General features: G+C 34.1%; 1 protein-coding gene across 1 annotated transcript in view; it reads right to left on the bottom strand.

Annotated features, from left to right (window-relative positions):
- The window catches only part of RFX6 (regulatory factor X6), a 56,048-nt gene that overhangs the window by 4,364 nt on the left and 26,684 nt on the right, over window positions 1-25,000 (bottom strand). The window contains exons 7-17 of the mRNA XM_022555069.3: window positions 16,607-16,714; window positions 13,029-13,106; window positions 12,793-12,906; window positions 10,584-10,633; window positions 8,065-8,224; window positions 6,974-7,118; window positions 5,573-5,682; window positions 4,502-4,619; window positions 2,973-3,095; window positions 2,102-2,308; window positions 479-991 (exon numbers count right to left, since the gene is read on the bottom strand). Coding sequence (XP_022410777.1) covers window positions 479-991; window positions 2,102-2,308; window positions 2,973-3,095; window positions 4,502-4,619; window positions 5,573-5,682; window positions 6,974-7,118; window positions 8,065-8,224; window positions 10,584-10,633; window positions 12,793-12,906; window positions 13,029-13,106; window positions 16,607-16,714 — 1,726 coding nt within the window. The remainder of the gene's footprint in view (window positions 1-478; window positions 992-2,101; window positions 2,309-2,972; window positions 3,096-4,501; window positions 4,620-5,572; window positions 5,683-6,973; window positions 7,119-8,064; window positions 8,225-10,583; window positions 10,634-12,792; window positions 12,907-13,028; window positions 13,107-16,606; window positions 16,715-25,000) is intronic.

Genomic DNA, 25,000 nt, shown 5'->3' with positions numbered 1-25,000 from the left:
ACTGGCCTACACTGAGGAGAGGAGCATCAGAGCAGCCTCTACACAGAGATTACTTTGGTGGCTGACTAAGTCCACAGATTTTTCCAACTCAGTAACCTCAAGGTACTTCAACAGGAGACACTGTTTGGGTCCTAATCCTTAAGATCTGCTGCTAGCTCTCCAGAAGAAACATTATTCACTAAATTTTCAAAGGACAGAACATTCTTCTTTTAGGCTATTAAGGTTGGTCTCAAACATATGGTTTGACATAATATTTTTGCATCATGCAGGACATTTAGAAGGGCAACTTTAATAAAGTCCCAAGAATTAGGGATATGTTTGTATGTGGCAGAAATTGGCTCCAAATATCTAAGATTCCATGATTTTGAGAAAGCTCTACATGGGATGACATGCTGTTCACCGGAGGTAGAACTCAATGTCTGATTTTGCCTTACTGCCAACTCAAAAGCCAGGAAAAATTCTTAAACAATTTCAATACCATTAGGTGAATTAGGAGGCAACGTTGCTCCTTGGCAGCTGGTAGCTCCTGCGTTGCTCAGGAAATTGAAGCTTCCTGTATTTAAAAACTGCATACTGTGTGAATCTTGGCCATGTGGGGATGGTCCATAGCTGGAAGGTGGCCGAGAATTATATGGGGACCCAGCACAGCTGCCACTGAAGAAGTCTCTAGAAAGCTGCTGTTCACTCCAGACCATGCATCGACTGTGCTCGGGGCGATGAGGATAGAGTCCTGAAGGGGTGTGAGGCTGTGCCCTAAACACAGTCTGATAGTTAGAGTTGGTCCCATAAAAGTCATGGTTGGCTTGCGGGAGAGTAGGATAAACAGGCTCTGAGTACGCTGAGCAGTGTGAAGGGGCTGACAGTACTGGGCCCACACTCGGGGGTCTCCCTGCCATTGGCCCCTGATTAATGACGCTTCCTCGGCTCGCCATGGCTGGAGAAATGGGTGGTGTCATCACATGACCAGAGCTCTGGGAAAGCTCCATTGGACCTGGAAAAAAGTTACCAGAGCATTCACTAGTGGCGAATTAAAAATAGATGGCTTCACATCTTTCAAAATTATGCATCATTTATTACTATACCTTTTTTCCAACTTAGTTCATTTCTAACCTCCAAAAATAACGGGACTAGGGACGTATAAAACTCTAGGTTTAAAAAACAGCATCACAACAGTGTATTTCACAACAGCGGCAACTTTTGGAGTTAGTGACTATGGAGGAAAGCTTGGGATGGCTTCATCCTTCCGTGGGTATAAAGATGATTAGAGATCAAGCTTGGGAAGGGCAAGGGGTCTGCTGTTCACATTTCTCTGTAATTAAAAAACAAGCTGAAGGCTAAATGGTTTCAAGTTTAGGGTAAAAGAAAAGGGCAATAATGTCAAAATGACCATGGCTTCAAAGCAGTCAATTCAAAACTTCATACAAACCCCACCGATGAGCAATGAGTTATGAAAGCCACCAAATCCCTGGGTCTCCAATTTTCCATTAGTGGAATTACGCCCCTAAACTACCCATTCCAGGTTTAAAATTCTGTGTGTCCAATGAAGTAAGGTATATAGAAGGATTTCAAAGAAGACATAAGGCAATAAGCAGACTTAAAGTATTATCTAGTAGCTGGTTTAAGCCATAAACATTCAGATTGACAGAAATGGGACCCTAGACCAAAGAGGAAAATTATTGTAATGGTTATCCTAAAATAGCTGAATCTACTTTTTAATGGAGGAGAAATAAAGTCTCCTCGAAATCCAAAAATAAATAAGAAGCTCATATTTTTTGACTTTCAAAGCATTTTAATGATTTTGTGAACACCTAATCTATTTTTTTCTTCCACTAAATGAAAATAACCAATTATTGGGACCTCTGAGATGACTAAGAGAGTATGTTAAAATGTGATACCTATCTTAAAAATGGTATTGATAAAAATGTGAATGACAAATGTTGAAAATCACAAAAATATTATAAAGCTTTGTTATAAGTCAGTGAAGATAAGCCTTTTTATTCTTGAAATGCCTGGAGTTTACCAGCTTTAAGAAAACAAAGGAATAGTTTCCTGTGAGACATATTGAAGCCTATGAGGTTTTCTTGGTTGTTTCATAGCCTACCAGTGAGCGGCATGTTGTCTGTGTTCCCAGCAGGGAATGGGTGCAGAGCAGAGGTTAAGCCTCCAAGTTGACTGGATGATAGAGGAAGATAGGTTGTTTCCACATGGCTTTCATTCTTCACGGTATCGCTGGGAACAGTGCTCCCTTTATTACGGTTGGCCAGAAAGCATGAACTCGGAGAAGCAGTGAAGGCAGCTTTACTTGCATCTGGAAAGATTTTTTTAAATAGGAAAGCTAATATCATTGCCACATTCCTAGTGGATAAGCCCAAGTTAAAAAAAAAAAAACTGAAAATGTTCTAGGGTTGTGTCATAAATCTGGAAATTCCTGAGAAGTGTTTTCCATGGGAAATAAGACTGGCAGATCTTTGGTGTTGGCAGTGGTGCTGGTTTTTGTTAACTGTATATTTGTGCATGTAGGTGTGTTCTTCAGGGCACTAAATAATCCACTCTGTAGTGAACAGCCTTCAAAATGCAAGTCATCACATCCCAAATATATTGTGTCCCTCCTTCTTTAAATTCCTATAGAACTCATCTCTATGCCATTTATAAGGTGGTATACCACATGTGCTGTCTTAAATTCTAGTTATTTTTGTATTATTGTCACTTCTCCAACTTTATCTGAGTTCTCAGAAGTTAAGAATATTGATTTGTATCTTCAGAGTTTCCAGTAAAGTACCTTGACTACTCTATATACCAATGGAGGAAAGAAAAAATAGGGCTCTCTTAGTGTTAGTATCCTGTGTTAGTAGTGACATTTTGGGGGTAAAATCTGAGACTGTTATAAATCCATTTAACATGTGTGCTTACAAATTCTTGAACTTAGGTTTCAACAAAGACATATGCAAAACAAGATATACATTTTAAATCACCTGAATTCTTCATATACTTGTCCAGTAAATTCTGTAACTCCTGCTCTTTGTCATTATTAAACTGGGTCTCCATGGCCAGCAGAATGTATTCATCAAGAAGCATTCGGATCAAATGGAAAGAACCTTGTTTATGGATAGGGAATGGGGAGAGGGCATTGTGAGATGAAATGAGGGAGAGAAAGAGAAGGAAAGAGAAAGAGAGAAGTCAAGTTATCTTTGTGACCATCTCGCAACACTTTACAAGGAGCAACTGAAATAAACAAATACTTGTTGGACTTTAAATGACCTGCTAAGACCAACATGCTTAACTTGGGTCTCTAATCTTTTTGTGTACCGCCTGCCCAGCTCACTGTGTGTACTGTCCTGCCAGCTCTTTGGCCACTAATTACATCAAAGGAAAATTCGGATGAAAGTGAGACATGCTTTATGCTTTAAGAGGGCACACATTGGAGTGTGATAAGCTTTAACCTGGGGAGAATGAGCTCTACTCTGCTCTATTTCTGTTTACTTTGTACTAAATAATTAGACAATAGCCAACATGGTCTGAAAAAAGTATCAAGTAAGAAGATGTCTTTCTAGCCTGAAACAAAATGCTCTTTCATTTGAAAAAAAAGGAGAAAAGTAATTTTCATGTGGAAGATGTCCTGGAAAACCTTAAACTTCTTTTAACTGTTCAACAGATTTTCCAAAAAAAGTCTTTTTTCATAATAAGGTCAGGTTTAAATATTGTATAATTCAAGAAACCTTAAATATAAGCAACATATTTCAAATAATAGACAATATATTTTGTTCATCCCTCAATACAAGTTCACTGATTTTATCTAATTCTGTTAAAAATTAAATGAACCAATTTAGTTAACTGTAACCTATTTTATAATGCAAGGATTTCTCAAAATGCAACTACTAAATGTGGAGGTGCTGTCCAGGAGATAGCATTATAACTACAAACTAAGAATCTCAGAAATTTTAGGAAAAGGAAGGTATTCAATTTTTGAAAAAGTTAACGACTCAATTTTTTCATAAGTTGTATAGGTCAGGATAGATGGTTCAAAAACATATGACAGCATGTCTTCTAAGCTGGTCTTTGATGCTTGGAATACAACTATGAGGGTAGGTTCCTGGAAAAGATGCAAACATTTGCCATATTTCAATGAATAGCGGTTTTGGAAAATAATGTATTAATTATTGTTTATTTGCTTGTTTAACAAAGAAAATTTATATAAGCACTGTATTTTTATACATATCACGTCACTCAAGTGCCTACATAACCCAATGAAAGAAATATTCTCCCATTTCTACAATGAGCAGCCTAACTTGGGTTAAGCCAAGCCAAAGAGAAGCAGTGTTAGGATTTAACTCTGCAAGTGGTCTGACTACAAAACCCAGGCTAAAACCGACCATTCTCTACTGGCTCAAGAGTCCAATTTGAGAAATGACAGTGCCACATGCTTAAAAATTGATAGGAAATGTGACTGAGGAATGAATGATGTAATTCATCTAAGAAGAGTTTTATAAAGCGCATAAGATACCAAAGCTAGATGCATTGTTCAAGGTGAGATTATGCATTACTCGAGCACCAAAAAAGCTCCACTTTAGCAGAAAGTCTTGAGCCCTCTTCTTTAATGATCTTCCATTTTGTTTGCTGGTCTAAAAGTAAAGGAACAAAATGAAACTATAGAATCTGTCATTTCATTATTACATGCTTCCTACGTAAGATCAAGAGGTAGAAAAACTGACAAATGGACAGATTGACAGGGCATGCCATTTATTTTATCAAATAAAATGATGTGTCTAGGGATTTTAATTTTCATCTGGCTTTGCCATCATTTTTCAGGTTAATAGGTCTTTATTCTATATGGTTTTGTTACCTAGTAAATTGGACAACGAAATGAAATAATTTACAAAATATTTTCTCTCTTAATTTTCCTTTGACAGAGCTTTAAAAAAAGCCGAAGGTGAAGTGTGAAGGCAGGGTTATATATTTCTGTGAATGATTAACTCTGACTTCTCTGGTCCTGAATGATAATCTGTTTTCCTTCCAGGAGAAAAAAGTCCCTACACTATAACTAGTTTCCTTGATATGGAATGGCTAACACCAACTGGTGATGGATATATTTGTTCTTATGGCCTTGTTTCATGATGGATGACTTGAAGGTTAACTGAAAGAGTTGAAGAAACCACATGAAAACACATAATACTGAGCTCCTGGAATTAAAAAATGCAAATACTTAAAACCATATCTTCTGTCAGCTTTTGTGAAAACGTGCTTTTTAAGAAAAGGGCCAGCTCTTTCCAGTTTCTAAGCTTATCTTTCACTACTGATGTTACACAGCTGTAAACTTATTGACCGATAGGGAAGGAATAGTGTCTTGTAGTCTGTCAAAAAACGACAAATAGAATTGCAACTGTGCCCAGTGCTCTCAAATCTGCCATATTTCTAATCTTGATATTTGACTTCCCTTATTGCTAGGGTTTCAAAAGCTTTTCAAAGTATTATTACACACAGCCTATCACCATCCCCCACGATTCAAGAAATTACAGCCAGTTTAGCATTTACTATTAACAAAATTTTATTTTCTGAATATGTCATTGAAAAATACCTTAATAACTCTCTGCTCTACCACAGTATCCAACCATTCAATAAAAGCCTCCACAGTGGCATTCTTCTTAAGGAGATCTTTCAGTTCTTGGAACACTGTGATAGAGTCATCTACCATGTAAAAAGGAAAAAAAAAAAAAGCAGAATATTGCACACTACTTTGAACCCAAGAGGAAACCTAAAAGTAGAAATCATTAATAATTTTATAGAATAAAAGGGCAAGACAGGTAGATTACATTAAATGTGTTAAAGAAGTTATTTTCATATCCTGGAAACTAACAAAAATTCCTTAGTTCTTTACTCTTCAAAATTTTAATCAGAAGTGTATATGTTTTGGTATATATTAAAATGCAGGTTTATATACTAGGGAAGAATTGTCAGTAGAGATGATTATTCATTTTGAATACAATGCTTTCATTAAATGCAACAGATTAGTTGAAACGTAATGACTGAACTAAGCTAGACTTGTTGATTTCCTGCTTTCTGAAATATCCTTTATCTTTAGCAAAAATTAAATTCTGCCCTGCAGAATTGAGCCACTTAAATAAATAATCTTTTATCATGTAAACGTTAAAGGGGCAGTTAAGGATTATCATTTTATTAAAGAGTTTGAGGTTTACTGAATCCCAAAGGGTAATATAATTTTATGTTAAGAAACAGAAAGCAGGACTGAGGTTAGACTATCCCCAGAGAGCAGTGTGCTGTAGCCTATAGGAGGCTGCATTTTTTGGTGTTTTCAGAGAGAAATGATGGGAGAAATAGTGGGTTGTTATCCCTGGGAAATGGAACTGGCCACACGTACTGGCTTGGTAAATTCTGTCAGATTGTCCAAACCTAAGCAGGGCATTTCAGCTTTGAAAAACAGTATTGCATTGAGATATCATTTTGGTGTTCATTATACACCATATGATGCCAAGAGTACAAAACGCATGGAACTGCATATGCGTGTAATATAAAAATGGAAGAAAACTCACAAAACTCAAAACTGTTTTGATTATTCCCAGGTTTTTTCTATATGGATTATTTCTAGGCAATGAGATTATAGATGACTTTTATTTTTCTCTTAATATTTTCCAGGTTTTTCACAATCAGTAAGTACAACTGTTTTAAAAAAGAGACCAATTTTTAAACTTAAAAGTATTTCTCTAAACCAGAGTTTCTCAAACAGATATGATTTTGTAGTCCAAGGGGACATTTGGGAATGTCTGGAAACATATTTGGTTGTCACAACTCGGAGGAGACTGCTACTGGCATGTAGGGGATAGCAGCCCGGGATGCTGCTAAACATCCTTCAATACACAGGACAGCCCCACTGTCCTATCAAAGAGGTAGGTATCCGGCCCAAGACATCGATAGTGCTGAGGTTGGGAGACCCTGCCCTAAACAAAAAGAGAAGACTTACATTCAGTGTAGATATCAGATTCAGTGTCTGTGCTGCCCGAAATGGTGAGAAGGGCCTGAGATCCAATACTATTCAAGTCAACCTTTTCAATGTCAGATACCATAGAATTCACGACATGCTGGTCAAAGAGAGCTGGTCTGGCAATCTCCATAAAGAAAGTAAAAAACACAGTAAATTATATCACTGATCCTCCATCAAAAGAAAATTTTAGCTTCTAGAGAAATAGTTCCTTGAGAGAAAAGTATCATAAATAACTCTTTTTTTATTTTAAAACTAAAAGCAGTAGCTGAGATTCATGATCATCTCTGTTAAAGGTTTGAAAACTATGTTCGGAATAAGAAAATAATTTTTTTTACCTGTGGTCATAAAATAAGAATTTCACAACGTTAAATTTCTTATCTGGAACTATCCCAAGCTAGTCTTTCAAAATTCAGGGGTCTAGAAACCTTCATAAAGCAAAGGATCATTTGAGGAGAGGGCAAGTATATTTTAACAATATACAAACATGTAACTCTAATTTAAGAATTACTTTTTTCTCCCTATTTAAGAGAACTAAGTTAGAGATAGTTTAAAATGTGTTGTGGGTTTCACAACATCACACGGGCTCATTCCCCATAACCTATTAATTTTATTAATTGGATTCATTTATTAATTGAATTCATCTGGCAAAAAAGAGTTTTACATTTTACGTTTCATTCAAAAGGTTTTCTTTTTCTTTTTTTACTTTCTATTTTGAAATAATTTAAAATTTACAAAAAAGTTGCAAAAGTAGTGCAGAGTATTTTCACATACTCTCTATCCAGCTTCTCCTAATGTCATCATCTTACATAACCATTGTATATTATCAAAATCAGGTACAATACTAGTAACGCTGGTACAATATTAGTAACTAAACTAACTAAACTAAACTACCGAATTTCATCAGTTTTCCCACTAATGTCCTTTTTCTGTTCTAGCATTCACTCTAGGCTCTCATGTTGCATTTAATTGCTGTCTACTTAGTCTCCAATCTCTGAAAGTTCCCCAATCTTTGCTATCAGTTGATTCATTTTTTATTTGGTGATTCAAATACCCTCAGCTTACCAACGTACCTGTGCAAGATGTAAGAAAGATGTCTGTCGTTTCAGAGATGATACAAATCTTCGCACAATAGGTATTTTCTTGTCAGTTAGAGCTTCTGGCAAATTTTCCAAGGATGAAACAACCCATTGTTCCCAATTTTTAGCAAAATTTCTTATGTCTGCTAATAAGCTACAAAAACCCCCAAAGAACAAAAAAACTCTATTAAATGCTAAGTAGTTCAAAATGCATTAAATAAATGCAGTTTAATGGAGGTATATTATTACTCTTTGATTCCAAGAACATGACTGAAGTCAGCCTAGGTCTGCCATTTATCATCTTGGTCAAAATACTCAGTCTCCTGAAGGTCCAATTTCCTCATCTGTTAATAGGAATAAGAATGGTATCCAGGGAATTCCCTGGCAGTCCAGTGGTTAAGACTTCTCCTTCCAGTGCAGGGGCTGCGGGTTCAATCCCTGGTCGGGGAGCTAAGATCCCACATGCCTTGTGGCCAAAAAACCAAAACATAAAACAGAAGCAATATTGTAACAAGTTCAATAAAGACTTTAAAAATGGTCCACATCAAAAAAATAAAAATAAAAAAAAAGAAAGAATAGTATCCATGTCACAGGATTATTATGAGGATTACATGAAATAATTCATAGAAAGTGTTCAGGTTAAAACTTGGCAGGCAGAAAGTGATCAATAAGACATACTTCATTATTAATATTAATTCATAATTCAATCATTTTCTATAAAATATTTCTGGGAAAAGGTAAGTGTGCACTTGATTTTGCATATTTTGGCTACTGAGAGACACGCATAGGGATCATAATGCCATTTCAGGTATTTAATATTTGTTTCTAGTAACATATTCTTATAATCCAAATATAACTGTAGAACAAATTACTACAAACATACTAACTAGAGGACCCCATTTAGAAAATTGCAAAGGTTGGTTGTGTATATATTATGAAAACATACAAAAATTTATAAATCCATCAACAATCTACATATTATATCTCAACAAAACAGATCTAAATATATTTAGGATGGGGCATATGTTGGGGAGCAGTGACATAGTACAGGAAAAAATTAGGCAGAGTTTGGAGTTAAACAGACCTCAATTAAAATCTAGGTTCTGCTTCTTAAAAATCAGGTGACTCTGGGCAAATTAATTTCTTTGTACTCCCAGGTTCCTCTTTGTGAATTTGGATCATAACAGTTACTTTAGAATAGTCTGACAAGTTGTTTTAAAATAATCCAATTGTTCAATGATAAGGAATTGGTTAAATAAAGTATAGTATTTTTCAGATGCTGGATTTCTCTGCAATCAATCATTTAAAAAATGCTAATCTATATTTGTTGATATGGAAAGATTTTCATAGTATACTGCAATAGTATGTGTACTATAATTCCATTTTTAACATTCCTAGAAAAAGGTCTGTGAGATACAATAATAACCTAAGACATTAAAAATGTGGTAAGACAATGAGTGATTTTTTTAGTTTTATTTTATATGAGTGATTTTTTAAATGCATTTATGCATGTTTTTCATTTTCTAAATGAATATGAACTACTTGCATACTTAAGAGATAAATACATAAATAGTACTTCTCAGGCTAAGTGAAATAATTTATGTAAGTCTCAAATCCCACACTGTGTTTAATAAAAGTCAGCTATTATTACTATTAGTTACACGGCTGAATGCCTGTCACTATGTAAGCATAGCCATTTTGCTGTGACACAGAAGTGTTAAGTGTACCTAATTCAGAGCTCAGGCTAGATGTTTAAAGACAACGTATTAATAATTAAAAGAAACTATTGACCAGGCCAATATCAATTATTATTTAAATAAATAAACCAGTCTAGAGGAAAAGGTAAATCAAAAATAAAGATTGTTTTATCAATCATCATGTATTTATTGAGAACCAACTATGCTCACCCTATATGTATTTGTGCCCCAAAATACTAAAATAAATTTCATTACTAGAATTCGTTTTTTAAAAATCGGCTTTTTTTTCAAGTCCCTATTGTTCTCACATCAGAACAATAGGAAAAGACTTTGTGAAAAATCTTCAGGCATCATTTCAATTTGAGATCTTATTCCTTTGTTAAAAGAAGGTGGTAATTCCATTATGCTACTTTCTAATTTTGGCAATTAAGACCAAAGTTATAATGAATATAAAATAATTTTCCTTATAGTTTTATTATTGTGATTATTTTCCATCAATTATCCCCATTCATCTCCCTCTAGCCAGTTTCCATTGAAGAGCTTCCTCAGTAACCTAAAGGTCAACTACACTTAAATATTTATTTTTCACGTGAGCAGCTCTCAAATTAAAGGGATTTCAGGATTGTTCCATCAATTTTGTTCATTGAGGTTTGAATATAAAAATTGAGGCACATCTCTTATAGCTCATACAAAGGGGCAGGAATAGGAAAATAATATTGGTAAATGAATGAATTTCTACTTAATGTTTTGCTTTACTATAATGTATAAGGTTAAACCCTATACAAGCAACTATCATATTTTATTGACTGAACCTACCTTTCAGGCATTTCTTGCATTGTTGCAGGAATGAGTACATCTGTTAGAACCTTAATCACAGCAAAAGAGAGTTAACATAAATCCTTAATATTTCTATAGAAACACATTTACTCTTTGTCAATTACTTTTTATTCCTAGCTTTCTAGAGAATAATATGTTAACTCATTTCTGAAAGTTATACTTTTATCTCTAAAATGCATGTATATATGTAAGCTCTGTGTGTGTGTGTGTGTGTGTGTGTGTGTGTGTGTGTGTGTAAAAGGCAAGAGGAGCGGGGGTATATAGAAGCACTGCAGTGCTAGTTAAGCAGGTGACACGAATGTAGCAGGTACAGAGAGCTAATTATTGGAACATAAAGAACACTGGAAATAAAGGGCTAGACTGAACCGTAAATGTGGGTGATAGGGTGAGTAGGACCTTGATGAGAACTAGTAAAAAGAAAAAAAGAAAAAATTAGTGCTGACTGATCCCAGCTCAGGCAAAACTATGATAAATAAAGGAGATGGGGAACCAGATAGGATATGAACAGCACAGATCCCTTAGGCTGGCTCATAAACTGAGTGTGCCAGCCTGGAGAAGAGAACCAAGAGGTCCTCTTGGATATTTCAAAGATATTTCAACACGTGAGTAGATACTCATCTACAAAGGCCTGTGCAGCTTACCAGCAAAATGCACATATAGTCCGTGTATATGAAACACTAAAACAAGAGACAGTATTGTATATGCCCAGTATGCTAGTTACCAATGAACTGGCCTTGGCAATCATGTACAGGTTTATGGACTAAAAGCTGACCACTTTCTAGGGATGGGATGAAGATCTTACAGAAGTTCATATTACACTGCTCTATTTACAGTGCTCACTGTGCCTCCCTGGGTCCACCAGGAGGAGGAAAAACTTTGTGCACATAACGGTACTTAAACTCTGGACTTTTGTGTTGGACTCAAAGAAATAGACCATTTGTCGGGGGGGGAAGTTATGCTTTAAGAATATTTCTTGGAGGTGTTGAATGACAGTCCAAAACAGCTTTACCTTGATGCTGGTAAATGTGTGTGCACGAGTCCAGGTCTTTTCTTGTACCTACTCTTAGAACCACCTTCTTTCCCCTTTCTGGTTACTTCCTCATGTCTTAAACACTTCAGACAATCTGTTAGTGCAAACTAAACCCTTTCTCTCTAAATGATGATATTCTTATTTGACCCAGAAAAATAAGACAATCCTTGCTCTCCTTTGTCCTTCTTCAGCTTTAGCTTGAACTAAAGGTAGAGACTCTATTTTCTTATACTGCGATGAGGAAGAACGGAACAGAGGATGGAAATATGGGCTCCCTCCTCCTGGTTCAAGCCTACCTACAGTTCTTGATGTGCAAAGTTGCTTCTGGACTGAGTTTATCTAGCTTCTGCTTCACTTCTCTGCAAAGTTGAGAACGAAACAGCAGCAACTAACTTAGAAGGATTTTACTTCCTAAATACTTAACAGGACTCCAGCTTGGGTTTTCTTGCTTACTCAAATTATGTTCTAAAAGGAAAGCTTTTGTTTTTCCTTCTGACAATTTAGGAGGTTAATGTAGACAAACTCACTTTAAAATACCCAGATTGCAGTACAGTTTTCTTCCTCAGCTTGGACCTGTGTCTGCTCTAACTAGGGAACAGACTGTTGGGGGAATTAGCTTCACCCTCTTCCCCGCTGAATGGCGGGCTAGATGGCCAACAAGCTCCTATCTGTTTACTATATCCTCGTGATCCTTCTGTAGACACTTAGGGACTCTTATTTGGCTTAAGAACAGAATTGGTCATTAATGCATTAACGCTAGAGATTTCCAAATTTTTCAAGTTATTAGTCCCATAAGAGTGCTTAATTCTGCTTTCCCCAAAACACTGATACTGTGAAAAAGCCACTAAGTTATTTACTCTGAAAACACCTTAAACAGTTCATAAAAATTAACTAAGTTTTTATGGAAGTATGTCATATTTAGAATCATTCTTAGCTGTAAACAGAAACTGATTTTGTTTTACTTAATGAAAATTTATATTAAAATACATTCACTATTAAATATACACTATTAAACTGCTTGCTTTCTCATCAGAAAAATAATTAATAGTGTATCTCCAGCCAGGAATAACAAATTTATTGAAAATATATGGCAAAAATTTAGATGGAATGTTTTCTAAAGAAATATATGGTTCATGTTTGACATCCTAAGGAGCTTACCTTATAAAGAATTGAGTCACAAACACAGAAAATGTCAATGATAACAGGGTTTTCAAGCAGGGGAAGAAGATGATCAGGCATTCCTTGCCAAAAGTGTAATAAGAAATGCTGGATCTAGTTGAGAGCAAAGCGTATGTACATTAATATTAACATTTTCCTTAACATGAACTCATATGAAGAACAGGACAAGAACGTTTACATAATATAGTCAGCAAAGCATTCTTTGTCACTCTTACCTCCTCAAAGTTTCCGTTTATTGCATTGTCCAGGATGCACTGGCAGTGAGTTTTGTACATCATTATTAGGGTATCAACCTATTTCAAGGAAGAAAAATCTTAACAAAAGCACCCTTTCAGTGCTGCCTTCATTTTGTTCATGCATTCATTTGTTCATATATTCAAACACATTTTTAAAGTTCATGCTATGTACCAAGCATTGTGCTCAATCCGAGGAACCAAAAATAAAGGCACAATTCTTATTTTAAGGGGCACACTGCCTTGTGAAGGGAGAAAGGCAAGCAAATGGACAACTGCAGGACAGTGTGATAAGAATGATGAAAAAGCTGATTGTTCAGGAAACTATGGGCCAAAGCAACATTGTAGTTTTCTGCTTAATAAAAAAATTACCTTTGATTGGAGAAATAAATGTAAAATGGTAAAATACATCAAATCTTCACACAGTTTTATTAAGTAGGTGCTTGGGTAGTGTGGTGCAGTGGTTTCCTGTGGAGTCAGCTAACACTGAGCGTCAGCTCCACTGCACTGTTTTGCACGGGTTGCTTTGTCTCTGACCCCAAGCTTTATATCTTCAAGTAAGGTAGTAATAACATATCACTCATAAGGTGTTAAAGAAGATTAAATGAGATATGACGCACATGGAACAATTTTCCTGGTATGAAGTATAAGACTTTACCACATTACCTAAAATTAGTAATAATATCAAATGACTTGCTGACCAAAAAAAGATTTGAACATTAAATGTCTGTTATGAAAATTCTTTATTTCCATGTTACACTGATGTTTGTATTACAGAGATAGAAAGTTTTAAACATATTTTAAAATATGCGATGGATTAGAACTTGATAATATTCTGGCAAACTAACAATATTCATATTCAAAACATCTTTATTTCATAAGCTAGAAATATTCCTACCTGTTACAGGTTGTGTGTTCTATGGGAACTGGAACAGGCTTAGAGGTTAGAGGTGTGAGCTTTTCCTGCAGGATACCTGGATTTGAATGCTAGCTCTAATCTGCTACGTGATACTGGGCAAACTACTTGACATTTATGTGTTTTAATTTCTTCATCTATAAAATGGAGATCATAATAACAGTAAATATCTAGTCAGGTTGTTATGAGGACTAAATAAGTTAACACGTGAAAGTGGTTGGAGTAATCCATAATTCATGTTAAGAAACTTACAGTTGTTAGCTATTTTTACCTTCATAGTATCTAGGGTAGTCATGATGACGGGGGTGTCCTACCCCTACTCTTTGCTCTCCAACCTTTGTCCCTGCAGCCCAGCGACAGCACATATCTTTGTGGTTTAGCGCAAAGCTGTATAACGATGACATGCAGATTACCAATCTACTTCCAAGGAGGTATGCCGACTACACACCTCTGGCAGGACATGTCACCACTGATGCAAATGAGACATGCTCTTTACTTTAAGCAACGATTTTATATTTTTAGATAGGTTGCCAAGACATATTTCTAAAATGAGGATAAGGACAGCATGAAAGATAGAAAGGAATTCATAATTCTTGTCCAAAATTAACCCTTTGATCCCTGAGACCTACTAAAGTACAAGTAAACTTTTATCTTCACAAGTATTTCCATTTATTTGTGTCAAAATTTTTTCTCCTATACACAAATCATCAAAAAATTTAAATCTTATAACTGATATTTTATTTAATATTTACATAGTCTTAGGACAATAAATTTTCACTGTAGCATACTTTGCAGTCTTTATAAACATACTTTTGCTCAATTTTCTGAGAATAGACACCACATTACAGAGAGTAGGAGCAGAGGCAAGGCTTAGCTCTAGTAAGGTCAGTGAGCAAGTGGGGGAAGGGTGGCAACTGCCCTGAGTGACACTGTGATGGGGGCAGAAAGCAGGCCTCTCAGCTTCAGCCAGCACCCCGCACTGGGGTCAGCTTCTCCCTAGGAAGTCTCCATCCTTCCTGCCTCAAGAAAGTAGGTACTTAAAGTGCTTAGCTTCAGCCCCACCCATCCTTCTAAACTGACAACTTACCTGGGGAACCTGACTACTGGCTAAGAAGGTAAAAGGCAGGGCCCAGATGTCCTCAAGGGACAAAGAGTATTAGTCCCTGGAGCTCATGATGGGGACGACTGGGAATGAATTTAGAAACCAGGGTTTAAGTGTCTTGAATACTGAATGAGAAATGACCTACAGACCAGTTTTCAAGTTGGCAGGTAAGGAAGTCCTTGGAAGCTAGCAGAGAAGCTGAAATAAACTATTGGAATGTATTCTTCACTTCTCTTTTTTTTTCTTTGTTACTGTCTCCATCTACCCTCCTCACCTGGTATATTTACACAGTAAACATCTTCTTGATATGTTTGTACGTAAGCTATCCTCTCCACAAAGGTGAGCCAACAATACCCTCCCCCAAAGAACTGTGTTCCCCGAGGTCCCACAGACTTTCACAAGTTCCCCCACAAGTTGCCACATGTTAACACCTACTGGAGGTGTCTCAAATCTTAAGTCATAATATCACACATTATTTCTATATGGTTAACAAAATGATGTGATAACCTTGAGGAATGTGATGGGAGAGGAGAATAGTAGGAAGTGGACATACTCCAGGAGACTTGAATCAGCATCTGAGAATTATCTTCTATATTTTGCCTGTTCTTAACTGGGAGAGTAAGTCTGTCATTAGAATGAACACTGGAAGTTGCTGTGCATCTCTACTTATCTATCAATAGACCTTTTTATCAATGTGTCATTTTTATTTCTAGTTTCTACAAAAGCCCATTACTAAAGTAATACAGGTGGACATTGTTAATCATATTCCTCTATCTTTGCACCTCAAAATATGAACTGACTTAAACTTACTATGAAAGATGTTTTCCTCAAATGCTAATAAAAAATGAACGTTAATTGAAAGAAGAATGTAGAAATTTTATGCCCTGATTTAATAATGGATCCTACTATTAGTCAGCAGATAGCCAGCAAATGACTCTAGAAGTTCAGAAATAGAGGAGGATTTAGCTTTAGACTTTACTACATAAGCACTGAAAGTTTATTTATAAACTGAATTTTATGAAACTGTTTCTACCTTAATTTTCAACAAATTTTGCAACAGAGCACAGTTTTACAATGGAGAGGAATCTTTGGAATCTTCGAGTGGGGTCCTTGCATTCATCTAGGCATTTCCCCCTCAGTGCTAGGAACAAATTCTGTCCTAGAGAAGTGCTTGATGACCAGTTACTGAAATTAAATAGAACTAGAAAATATAGAAAATATAACGCTTATAATTAAAGAAATTGCATGTGATAGACACATTCTAGTATTTCCTTCCTTGATACTGAGTTTTAAATAAAAATAATCTCTAGCCTTTACGGTTTATTTTACCACCTTCTGATTATGTACTATCATGGAGATGGTAAATAATTAATTGGAAAGTCTTTAATCGATGTTAGTAAATGTTTGTCCCTCCTATAAATCAGTCAATTATGTTTAATTATGTAGATTTCTATTTCCTGCGAGTGCCATGAGATTCCCAGTAAATTGAGATATGGAACCAACATATCAGAAAATCAATAGAGAAGTATCTTTAATTGATACCTTGTCCTTAGAAATGCATCCTTGGTACACAAGGTGTTGAGCACTGGGGAATTCTGGAAGAAGTGTTCCAGTTTTTGAGCTAAGCGAATATTTACGAGTGAAGCCACCCTATAATTTAGAAAAATGAAAAGAAATAAATCATTATCAATTGTTTGGCTCCAAAATACAATTCTAACAAAATAGAACCTTACAAAATTTCATTCTTTTTCATCCTGCAAACCATGACAAGTTAGGAGATTTGGGTAACTGTTTATTAGATCAAATAACTGAATAAATTAGACATTTCAGCAGAATTACTGTTGCCAAATCATAAATAGTTTCACAGTCTGGATATTTTTCTTATACTTTGGATTTTAGTTTTAGACACTTGCCATTTTTCACAACTTTTAGAAATTTAATTTTAGTTCACAAGTTTACATTTGTTAGTGACATAAGTTTTGAAAGATCTATTTTTAGACTACTGAAATTATTTTAATATGAAAGGATCAGAAATTGCCAAATTTACTTATGGATTACCAAATCATTTATGGATTAAATAAATGAGATGATAATAAGTTAATTAATTTATCCAACCTCAGAGATAATTAATGGTAAAATTGTAATTGGAGTCCCAAACTAGTACTCTGGATTTTCCCATCTCAATCTTCTTCCCCCTGCCAAATTCAGATATTTATTCTTCTTTTGAAGCCTTTGGGGAAAGCATACCTGTGGTAGTTTTCAGAAAATTAGAAAAAATGACAAATAAGTAACATATAATACTGCAGTGCTAATGTACCTACAAGAAACACACACACAAAGAGAGAACGCATATTCATGACAGAACCAGAGCCTTAGCGAATCAGTCTCCCAGGTCACAACTGATTGTTCTTCTCCACAAACAAAACTTTAACAAATTGGATTCTAGTAAAAAGTTTTGCAAAGAATAAAATTGTGAATATGGTAAAGGAAGTAAAGTGTTCCTGGCAAGGACCAAATTTCATTCTTTCTCATAGTTTTCCTACATTTGCTTCTCGAGTTTTTGTGTTTCTTTGTGTGTCTTTGTCATACTGAAGATGTTTACTAGACAAAAGCTTTATTACTTACATAGGTAGATTGGGTCCCTACCCTGTCTTATCATTCCCAACATTTGTAGACTCTTACGGAATTATCATGATAAATCAGAAAGAAGTTGGGGGGACTTTTGAGTCCTTAAACACCAATTTCTTATTGACTGATTTGATATATACTTTCACACAAATTTTATACTAAAAGTGCAGTAGAATTTCATTACTTTCAGGTTAGGTTTTAGTTTTTAGCCTTGTTAATCTTTATTTTCAAGTATGGATAGAAAAGGATTAATCTGATTAAATAATTTTTAAGAAATTAATAAAGAACTACTACATAAATATCATAAACTGAGATAATAGCATAGTTGATACAAATTAAATCAGTCTTAATTCAAGATATGCTTCAAAGATTTTTAATTGCTTTGGGTTGTCATTTATGAGCATCAATTATCATTGTGCCGACAAAGAATGGTATTGTCAATGAATAGGGAAAAATAATAAAATGCAAGAAAATAAAGAATTTAATCTGGAAGGAAGTGATATGGCAAAATATGAAAATAACATTTGATAAACATTAAAAAATGCACTTAAATTCTAACTTTAGGAAAGCTTACACCTTTTTCTTATACCTTTTCTCTTGGTTGGAATATCATATTTAATTTAGCATAATTTGGTGAGATTGGAAAAGAGAGACAAAGAAATAGAAACCAAAAATGACAATACATAATGTACATGGTGTATTAAAGTTAGGAATATGAGAATAGTCTCATTTCCATGAAACAAATATAATTAGTAATCAAAAATCTTTCTACAAAGAAAAAAAAAAACTGGCCCAGGAGATTTAACAGATGAATTTTCTCAAACATTCAGGAAACAAATCATTTCAAACTGAAAAGATTTTTTCCATACAGTGAAAAAGAAGAACCACTTCCCAATTCATTTAAAAACTTTTATGCCAGAATTGGACAAGGACAGAAAAGGAAAGAAAAATTATAGGCCAATCTTGCTTAATATCATACTTGAAACAGTACCAGACAAAATATTAGCAAACCAAATCCAGCAATCTATAAGAGTGATCATAGCCACCTTAGGTTTAAATTGATCACATTAACAGAAAAAAAATGATAATTATATATATTACATAACCATCTCAATGGATGAAAAAAAATGATAATTATATATATTACATAACCATCTCAATGGATGCAGAAAAAGCATTTGTTTAAAATCCATCTACCATTCACTACTTTTTCTCCCTCTCCCCCTCTCTCTCTTTCTCTCTCCCCTCATCCATGCTAGAAACAGAGGAAAACTCTTTAATCATTCAATAAATATTTATCAAAAACCCACAGCAAATATCATCCTCAATGGTAAAATACTATAAACATTCTCTTAAAAAACACGAATAAGATAAAGTTCCCTACTGTCCTATCTTTTATTCAACATTGTATGAGTTATAGCCTGAGCAGTAAGACCAGAGAAAGTGATGAAAGATTAAATATTGAAAAGGAAGAAACAAAACTAGCATTATTTGCAACTGAGTTGGTTAATTACATTGAAAACTAAAGCAAACTGCACAAAAATTGTTACAGTTAACAGGAGAGATTTTCAGCAACGTTGCTGAATACAAAATCAATGAAAAAGTCAACTGAATTTCTAAAATCAAGAAACAAATATTAAGAACATACAATGAAAAGATACTGTATAAAATAATAACAAATATTAAAATAAAGTTGAAATATCAGTAAAGGGATAGAAAATCTAAAAAGAAATTCTAGAGCTGAAAAGTACAATAACGTAAATTAAAAATTTATCAGAGGGATTCAAAGGTATATTTGAGTAGGCAGAAGAAAGAATCAGAGAACTTGAAAAAAGGATAATGGAAATTATTGAATCTGAGAAACAGAAAGAAAAAATGTAAGAAAAGTAAACCGAATCTAAGGGACCCTTGGGAGATTAACAAGCAGACCAACATACACATTGTGGGAATTCCAGAGGAAAAGGAGGGGGAGCAGAGAGATTATTTGAAAAAATAATGGCTCAAAACATCCCAAGTTTGGTGAAAAACATGAATATAAACATCCAAGAAGCATAACAAGGTCCAGTTAGGATGAACTCAAAAAGATGTACAGCAAGACACATTATAATCAAATTTTCAAAAGACAAAGAGAGAATCTTGAAAGAAGCAAAAGAGAAGTAACTCATCACCTACAAGGGATACTCAATAAGATTATCAGTGGATTTCTCAGCAGAAACTTTGAATTCCAGAATGACATATTCCAACTGCTATGAGAAATAAATTGTCAACCAAAAATCCTATACATGACAAAACTGTTTTTCAGAAGTGAAGGAGGAATCAAGACATTTGCAGATAAATAAAAGCTGAGTGAGTTTGTTACTACTAGTCTTGTTCTACAGGAAATGCTGAAGGGAGTCCTATGGGTTAAAATGAAAGGACACTAGACAGTAGCTTGAAGTCGTACAAAAAAATAAAGATCTCAGTAAAGGAAAATACATGGGCAATTATAAAACTAGTATTATTGTAACAACAGTTGTAAGTCTACTTTCTGTTTTCTACATAATTTAAGAGACATTTTTTAAAAACAATTATTAGTATAAAAGCTAATATTATTGTAACTTTGGTTTGTAACTCCACATTTTGTTTTCTACAAAATTTAAAGACTAATGCATTATTTTAAAAAACTATTATTGTTCATTTTTGGACACACAATTTGTAAAGATCTAATTTTATGACATCAGTAACTGAAAGAGAGACAGAGCTGTAAAGGAGCAGAATCTTGTACATTATTGAAGTTAAGCTGGTATAAATTCAAATTACAGTGTTATAATTTAGGATGTTAAATGTAATCCCCATGGTAACCAATAAGAAAATAGTTATATAAGGTACAGCAAAGCAAATGAGAAGGGAATTAAAATGGCTCACTACAAAAAATCAACTAAACAAAAAAGAACAGTAATGCAGGAAATGAGGAGTAAAACTGCTCTAAGGCATATAGAAAACAAATAGCAAAATGACAGAAGGAAGTCACTCCCTATCAGTAACTACTTTAAATGTAAATGGATTAAATTCTCCAATCAATCAAAAAAAAGTCATTGGCAGATAGATTTTAAAAAAAAATTATCCAGTTTTGTGCTGTTTACAAGAGACTCACTTTAGATCCAAAGACACAAATAGGTTGAAAGTGAAACATTGGCAAAAGCTATTCCATGCAAATGAAACCAAAAGAAAACGGGGTGGTGGGGGGCTACTCTAATATCATATAAAATAGACTTTAAGTCACAAAATATTATAGAAGATAAAGAAGGACATTATATACTAACAAAAGTTTCAATAAATCAAGAAGATATAATAATTATAAATATTTACACACCTATTACAGACCATCAAAATATATGAAGGAAAAAAATGACAGTATTAAAGGGAGAAATAGTTCTACAATAACAGTTGGAGATGTTGATACCCCACCCTCAGTTATGCACAGAACAACAAGACTGAAGATAAGTAAGGAAATAAAGGACTTGAGCAGCACAATAAACCAACTAGATCTATAGACATAAGCAGAACACTCTACTGAACAACAGAATACACATTTTTCACAAGTGAACATATAACATCTTCCAGGAGACACCATGTATATTGGCCATAAATTAAATTTCAATAAATTTTAAAAGATAGAGATCATACAAAGTATCTTCTCTGATCACAGTGGGATGACAGAAGGGAAACTGGAAAAATTAACAAATTTGACAAAATTAAACATACTCTTAAACAACCAATAGATCAAAGGAAAAATCATAAAGGCAATTAAAAAATATTTAGAGATGAATGAAAATGGAAACATGACACAAGAAAACTCACAGGATGCAGCAAAAGTAGTACTAAGGGAAAAAATAAGAAAGATGTCAAATCAACAACCTACATTTACAACTTAAGTAATTTGAAAAAGAACACACTAAACCCAAATGGGTAGAGAGAAGGAAATAATAAAATTTGAGCAGAGATACATGAAATAGTAGAAAAACAATAAAGAAAATCAATGAAACCAAAAGTTTGTTCTTCAAAGAGATTGAAATTGACAAACCCATAGGCAGACTGACTTTAAAAAAGAAGAGAGAAGACTCAAATGACTAAGCCAAAAAATAAAAGATAACCGTGTCTACTGAAATAAAAGGATTTTAAAAGAGTATTATGAAGAATTGTACATCAACAAATTGGATAACTTAGATGAAGTCGATAAATTCATAGATACACAAATCCTACTAAGACTGAATCACAAAGAAAGAGAATATCAGAATCAGTCTACAACTAGTAAGGAAATTGAATCAGTAATCAAAAATCTCCTGAAAAAAGAATGGATCTGGACCTGATGGCCTCACTGGTGAATTGTACCGAACATATAAAGAAGAAATAACACCAATATTTCTTACAGTTTTCCAAAAAATTGAAGAGGAAGGAACACTTCTTAATTCATTCTATGAAGGCAGCATTACCATGATACCAAAGTCAGATAAAGACACTTCAAGAAAAGGAAACTACAGACCAAAATATCTTATGAACATTGACACAAAAATCCTCAGCAAAATACTAGCAAACTGAATTCAGCAGGATATTAAAAGGATTATACAACATGACCAAGTAAGATTTACTCCTGTAATGTAGAGATGGTTCAGAACACAAAAATCAATCAATGTAATACACCACATCAACAGAATGAAGAAAAATTAAACACATGATTATCTCAATTGATGCACTTGACAAAGTTTGACACCCTTAAAAGAAAAGAGTTTGACACCCTTTCATAATAAAAACACTCAACAAACTAAGAATAGAAGGAAACCACCTCAACATATTAAAAGTCATATTAAAAACCCACAGCAAACATCCTACTCAATGGTGGAAGATTGAAAGCATTTCCTTTAAGACAAGGATAAGGCACAGCTGCTCATTTTCACCAATTCTATTCAACTAGAAGTTCTAGCCAGAAAAATTAGATAAGAAAAAAAAAAACATCCAAATTGGAAAGGAAGAAGTAAAATGATCTCTGTTTGTAGATGATACGATCTTGTATGTAGGAAACTTTAAAGATTACACACACACACACACACACACACATATAAACTGTGAGAACTGATAAATGAATTCAGCAAAGTAGCAGGATACAAAGTCAACACACAAAAATCAGTTGCATTTCTATAATATAACAATGAACAATCTTAAAAAGAAAGTAAGAAAACAATTCCATTTACAATAGCATCAAAAATAGATAAAAATTAACTTAACCAAGGAGGTGAAAGACTTGTACAATGAAAACTACAAAACATTGCTCAAAGAAATTAAAGAAAACATAAATGAAAAGGCATCCTGTGTTCACAAATTGAAAAACTTATTGTTAAGATGCCGAAACTACCCAAAGCAATCTATATAGATTCAATACAAAATCCCAATGATGTTTTTCACACAAATAGAAAAATCCATCTTAAATTAATATGGAATCTCAAGATACACCAAGGAGTAAAAACAATCTTGAAAAAGGACAAAGTTGGAGGATTCACACTTCCTGATTTCAAAACTTACTATTGATACAAAGCTACAGCAATCAAAACTGTGGTGTTGACACAAAGACAGGCATATAGATCAATGGACTAGGATAGAGAGCTCAGAAATAAACCCTTGCAAAAAATGCTCAAAAGATTTTGACAAGGATGCCAAGAATATTCAATGGGGAAAGCACAGTCTTTTCAACAAATGGTGCTGGTAAAACTCAACATCCATGTATAAAAGAATAAAGACAGACCTTTACCTAATACCACATACAAAAATTAACTCAAAATAGATCAACGACCCAGATATAAGACTTAATATGAGAAACTCAGAAACAAACAGGGCAAAATCTTCACAACATTGGACTTGGCAAAGATTTCTTGGATATGATACCAAAGGCACAGGCAACAAAAACAAAATGAGACAAATTGGACTTCATAAAAATTACAAATGTTTGTGCATCAAAGGACACTATCAACAGAGTAAAAAAGCAATTTATGAAATGAGAAAAAAATTCACAAATTGAATATCTCAAAAGGGATTAATATTCAGAATATATAGAGAACTTGTAAAACTTAACAAAAAACCAACCAACCTGATTCAAAAATGAACAAAGGACTTGAATAGACATTTGTCCAAAGAAGATATCCCAGTAGTCAATAAACACATGAAAGATGTTCAACATTACCAATCATTAGGGAAAATCAAATCAAAATCAAAATGAGATACCACTTCATCCCCATTAGGATGGCTAGTATTAAAAAAAAAAAAAACCCAAAACCAGAACATAACAAGTATTAGCAAGTAGGTAGAGAAACTGGAACCCTTGTACACTGTTGGTGGGAATGTAAAATGGTATAGTGCTGTGTAAAACAGTATGATGGTTCCTCAAAACATAAAAAATATAATTACTATATGATGCAGTAATTCCTCTTCTGGGTGTATCTCCCAAAGAATTGAAAGCAGGGTCTCAAAGAAATATTTGTACACCCATGTTCATAGCAGCATTATTCACAACAGCTAAACCATAGAAGCAATCCAAATATCCACTGAGAGATGAATGGATAATCAAAATGTTGTATATACATACAATGGAATATCATTCATCCTTAAAAAAGAAGGAAATTCTGAAATATGCTACAACATGGATGAACCTTGAGGACATTATTCTAAGTGAAATACAAATACTGTATGATTACACATATGTGATGTACCTAGAGTAGTCATAATCATAGAGACAAAAAATAGAATGTTAGTTTCCAAGGGCCAGGGGGAAAGGGAGATCGGGAGTTATTTTTTAATATGTATAGCCTTTCAGTTTTGCAAGAGTAAAAGTTCTGGAGATAGGTGGTGGTGATGGTTGCACAATAATATGAATGTACTTAATACCACTGAACTATATGTGTACTTAAAATGATCAAGATAGTAAATTTTATGTTAATTATATTTTGCCACAATAAAAACAATCAAAAAATCAATTACAGGTGAAATAAAGACTTGTGTTCAAAGAATAAATAGAAAAATATTTTTATGATCTAGATTATACACAGATTTTTTTAAAAGATACAAAAATGCTAATCATAAGGTTTAAAATGATCTTCATCAAAAGATACTATAAATGTTGAGCCATGCCACCAACAGAGAGAAGTAATTCACAGCACATAACCTACAGGATATTAGTATCCAGAATATATAGTCTTTGAACCAAAGTTTTAAATAGAAAAATTATGTGATCTGAACAAACGTTTCATAGAATAGAATTGACCAATAAAAATCCCAAAAGAT

This window comes from Delphinapterus leucas, chromosome 12 (genome assembly GCF_059928025.1).
Source record: "Delphinapterus leucas isolate spDelLeu-1000000601 "Yukka" chromosome 12, BTC_Dleu_Yukka2, whole genome shotgun sequence".
Classification (NCBI taxonomy): domain Eukaryota; kingdom Metazoa; phylum Chordata; class Mammalia; order Artiodactyla; family Monodontidae; genus Delphinapterus; species Delphinapterus leucas.
This window is presented reverse-complemented; position numbering and strand designations above follow the sequence as displayed.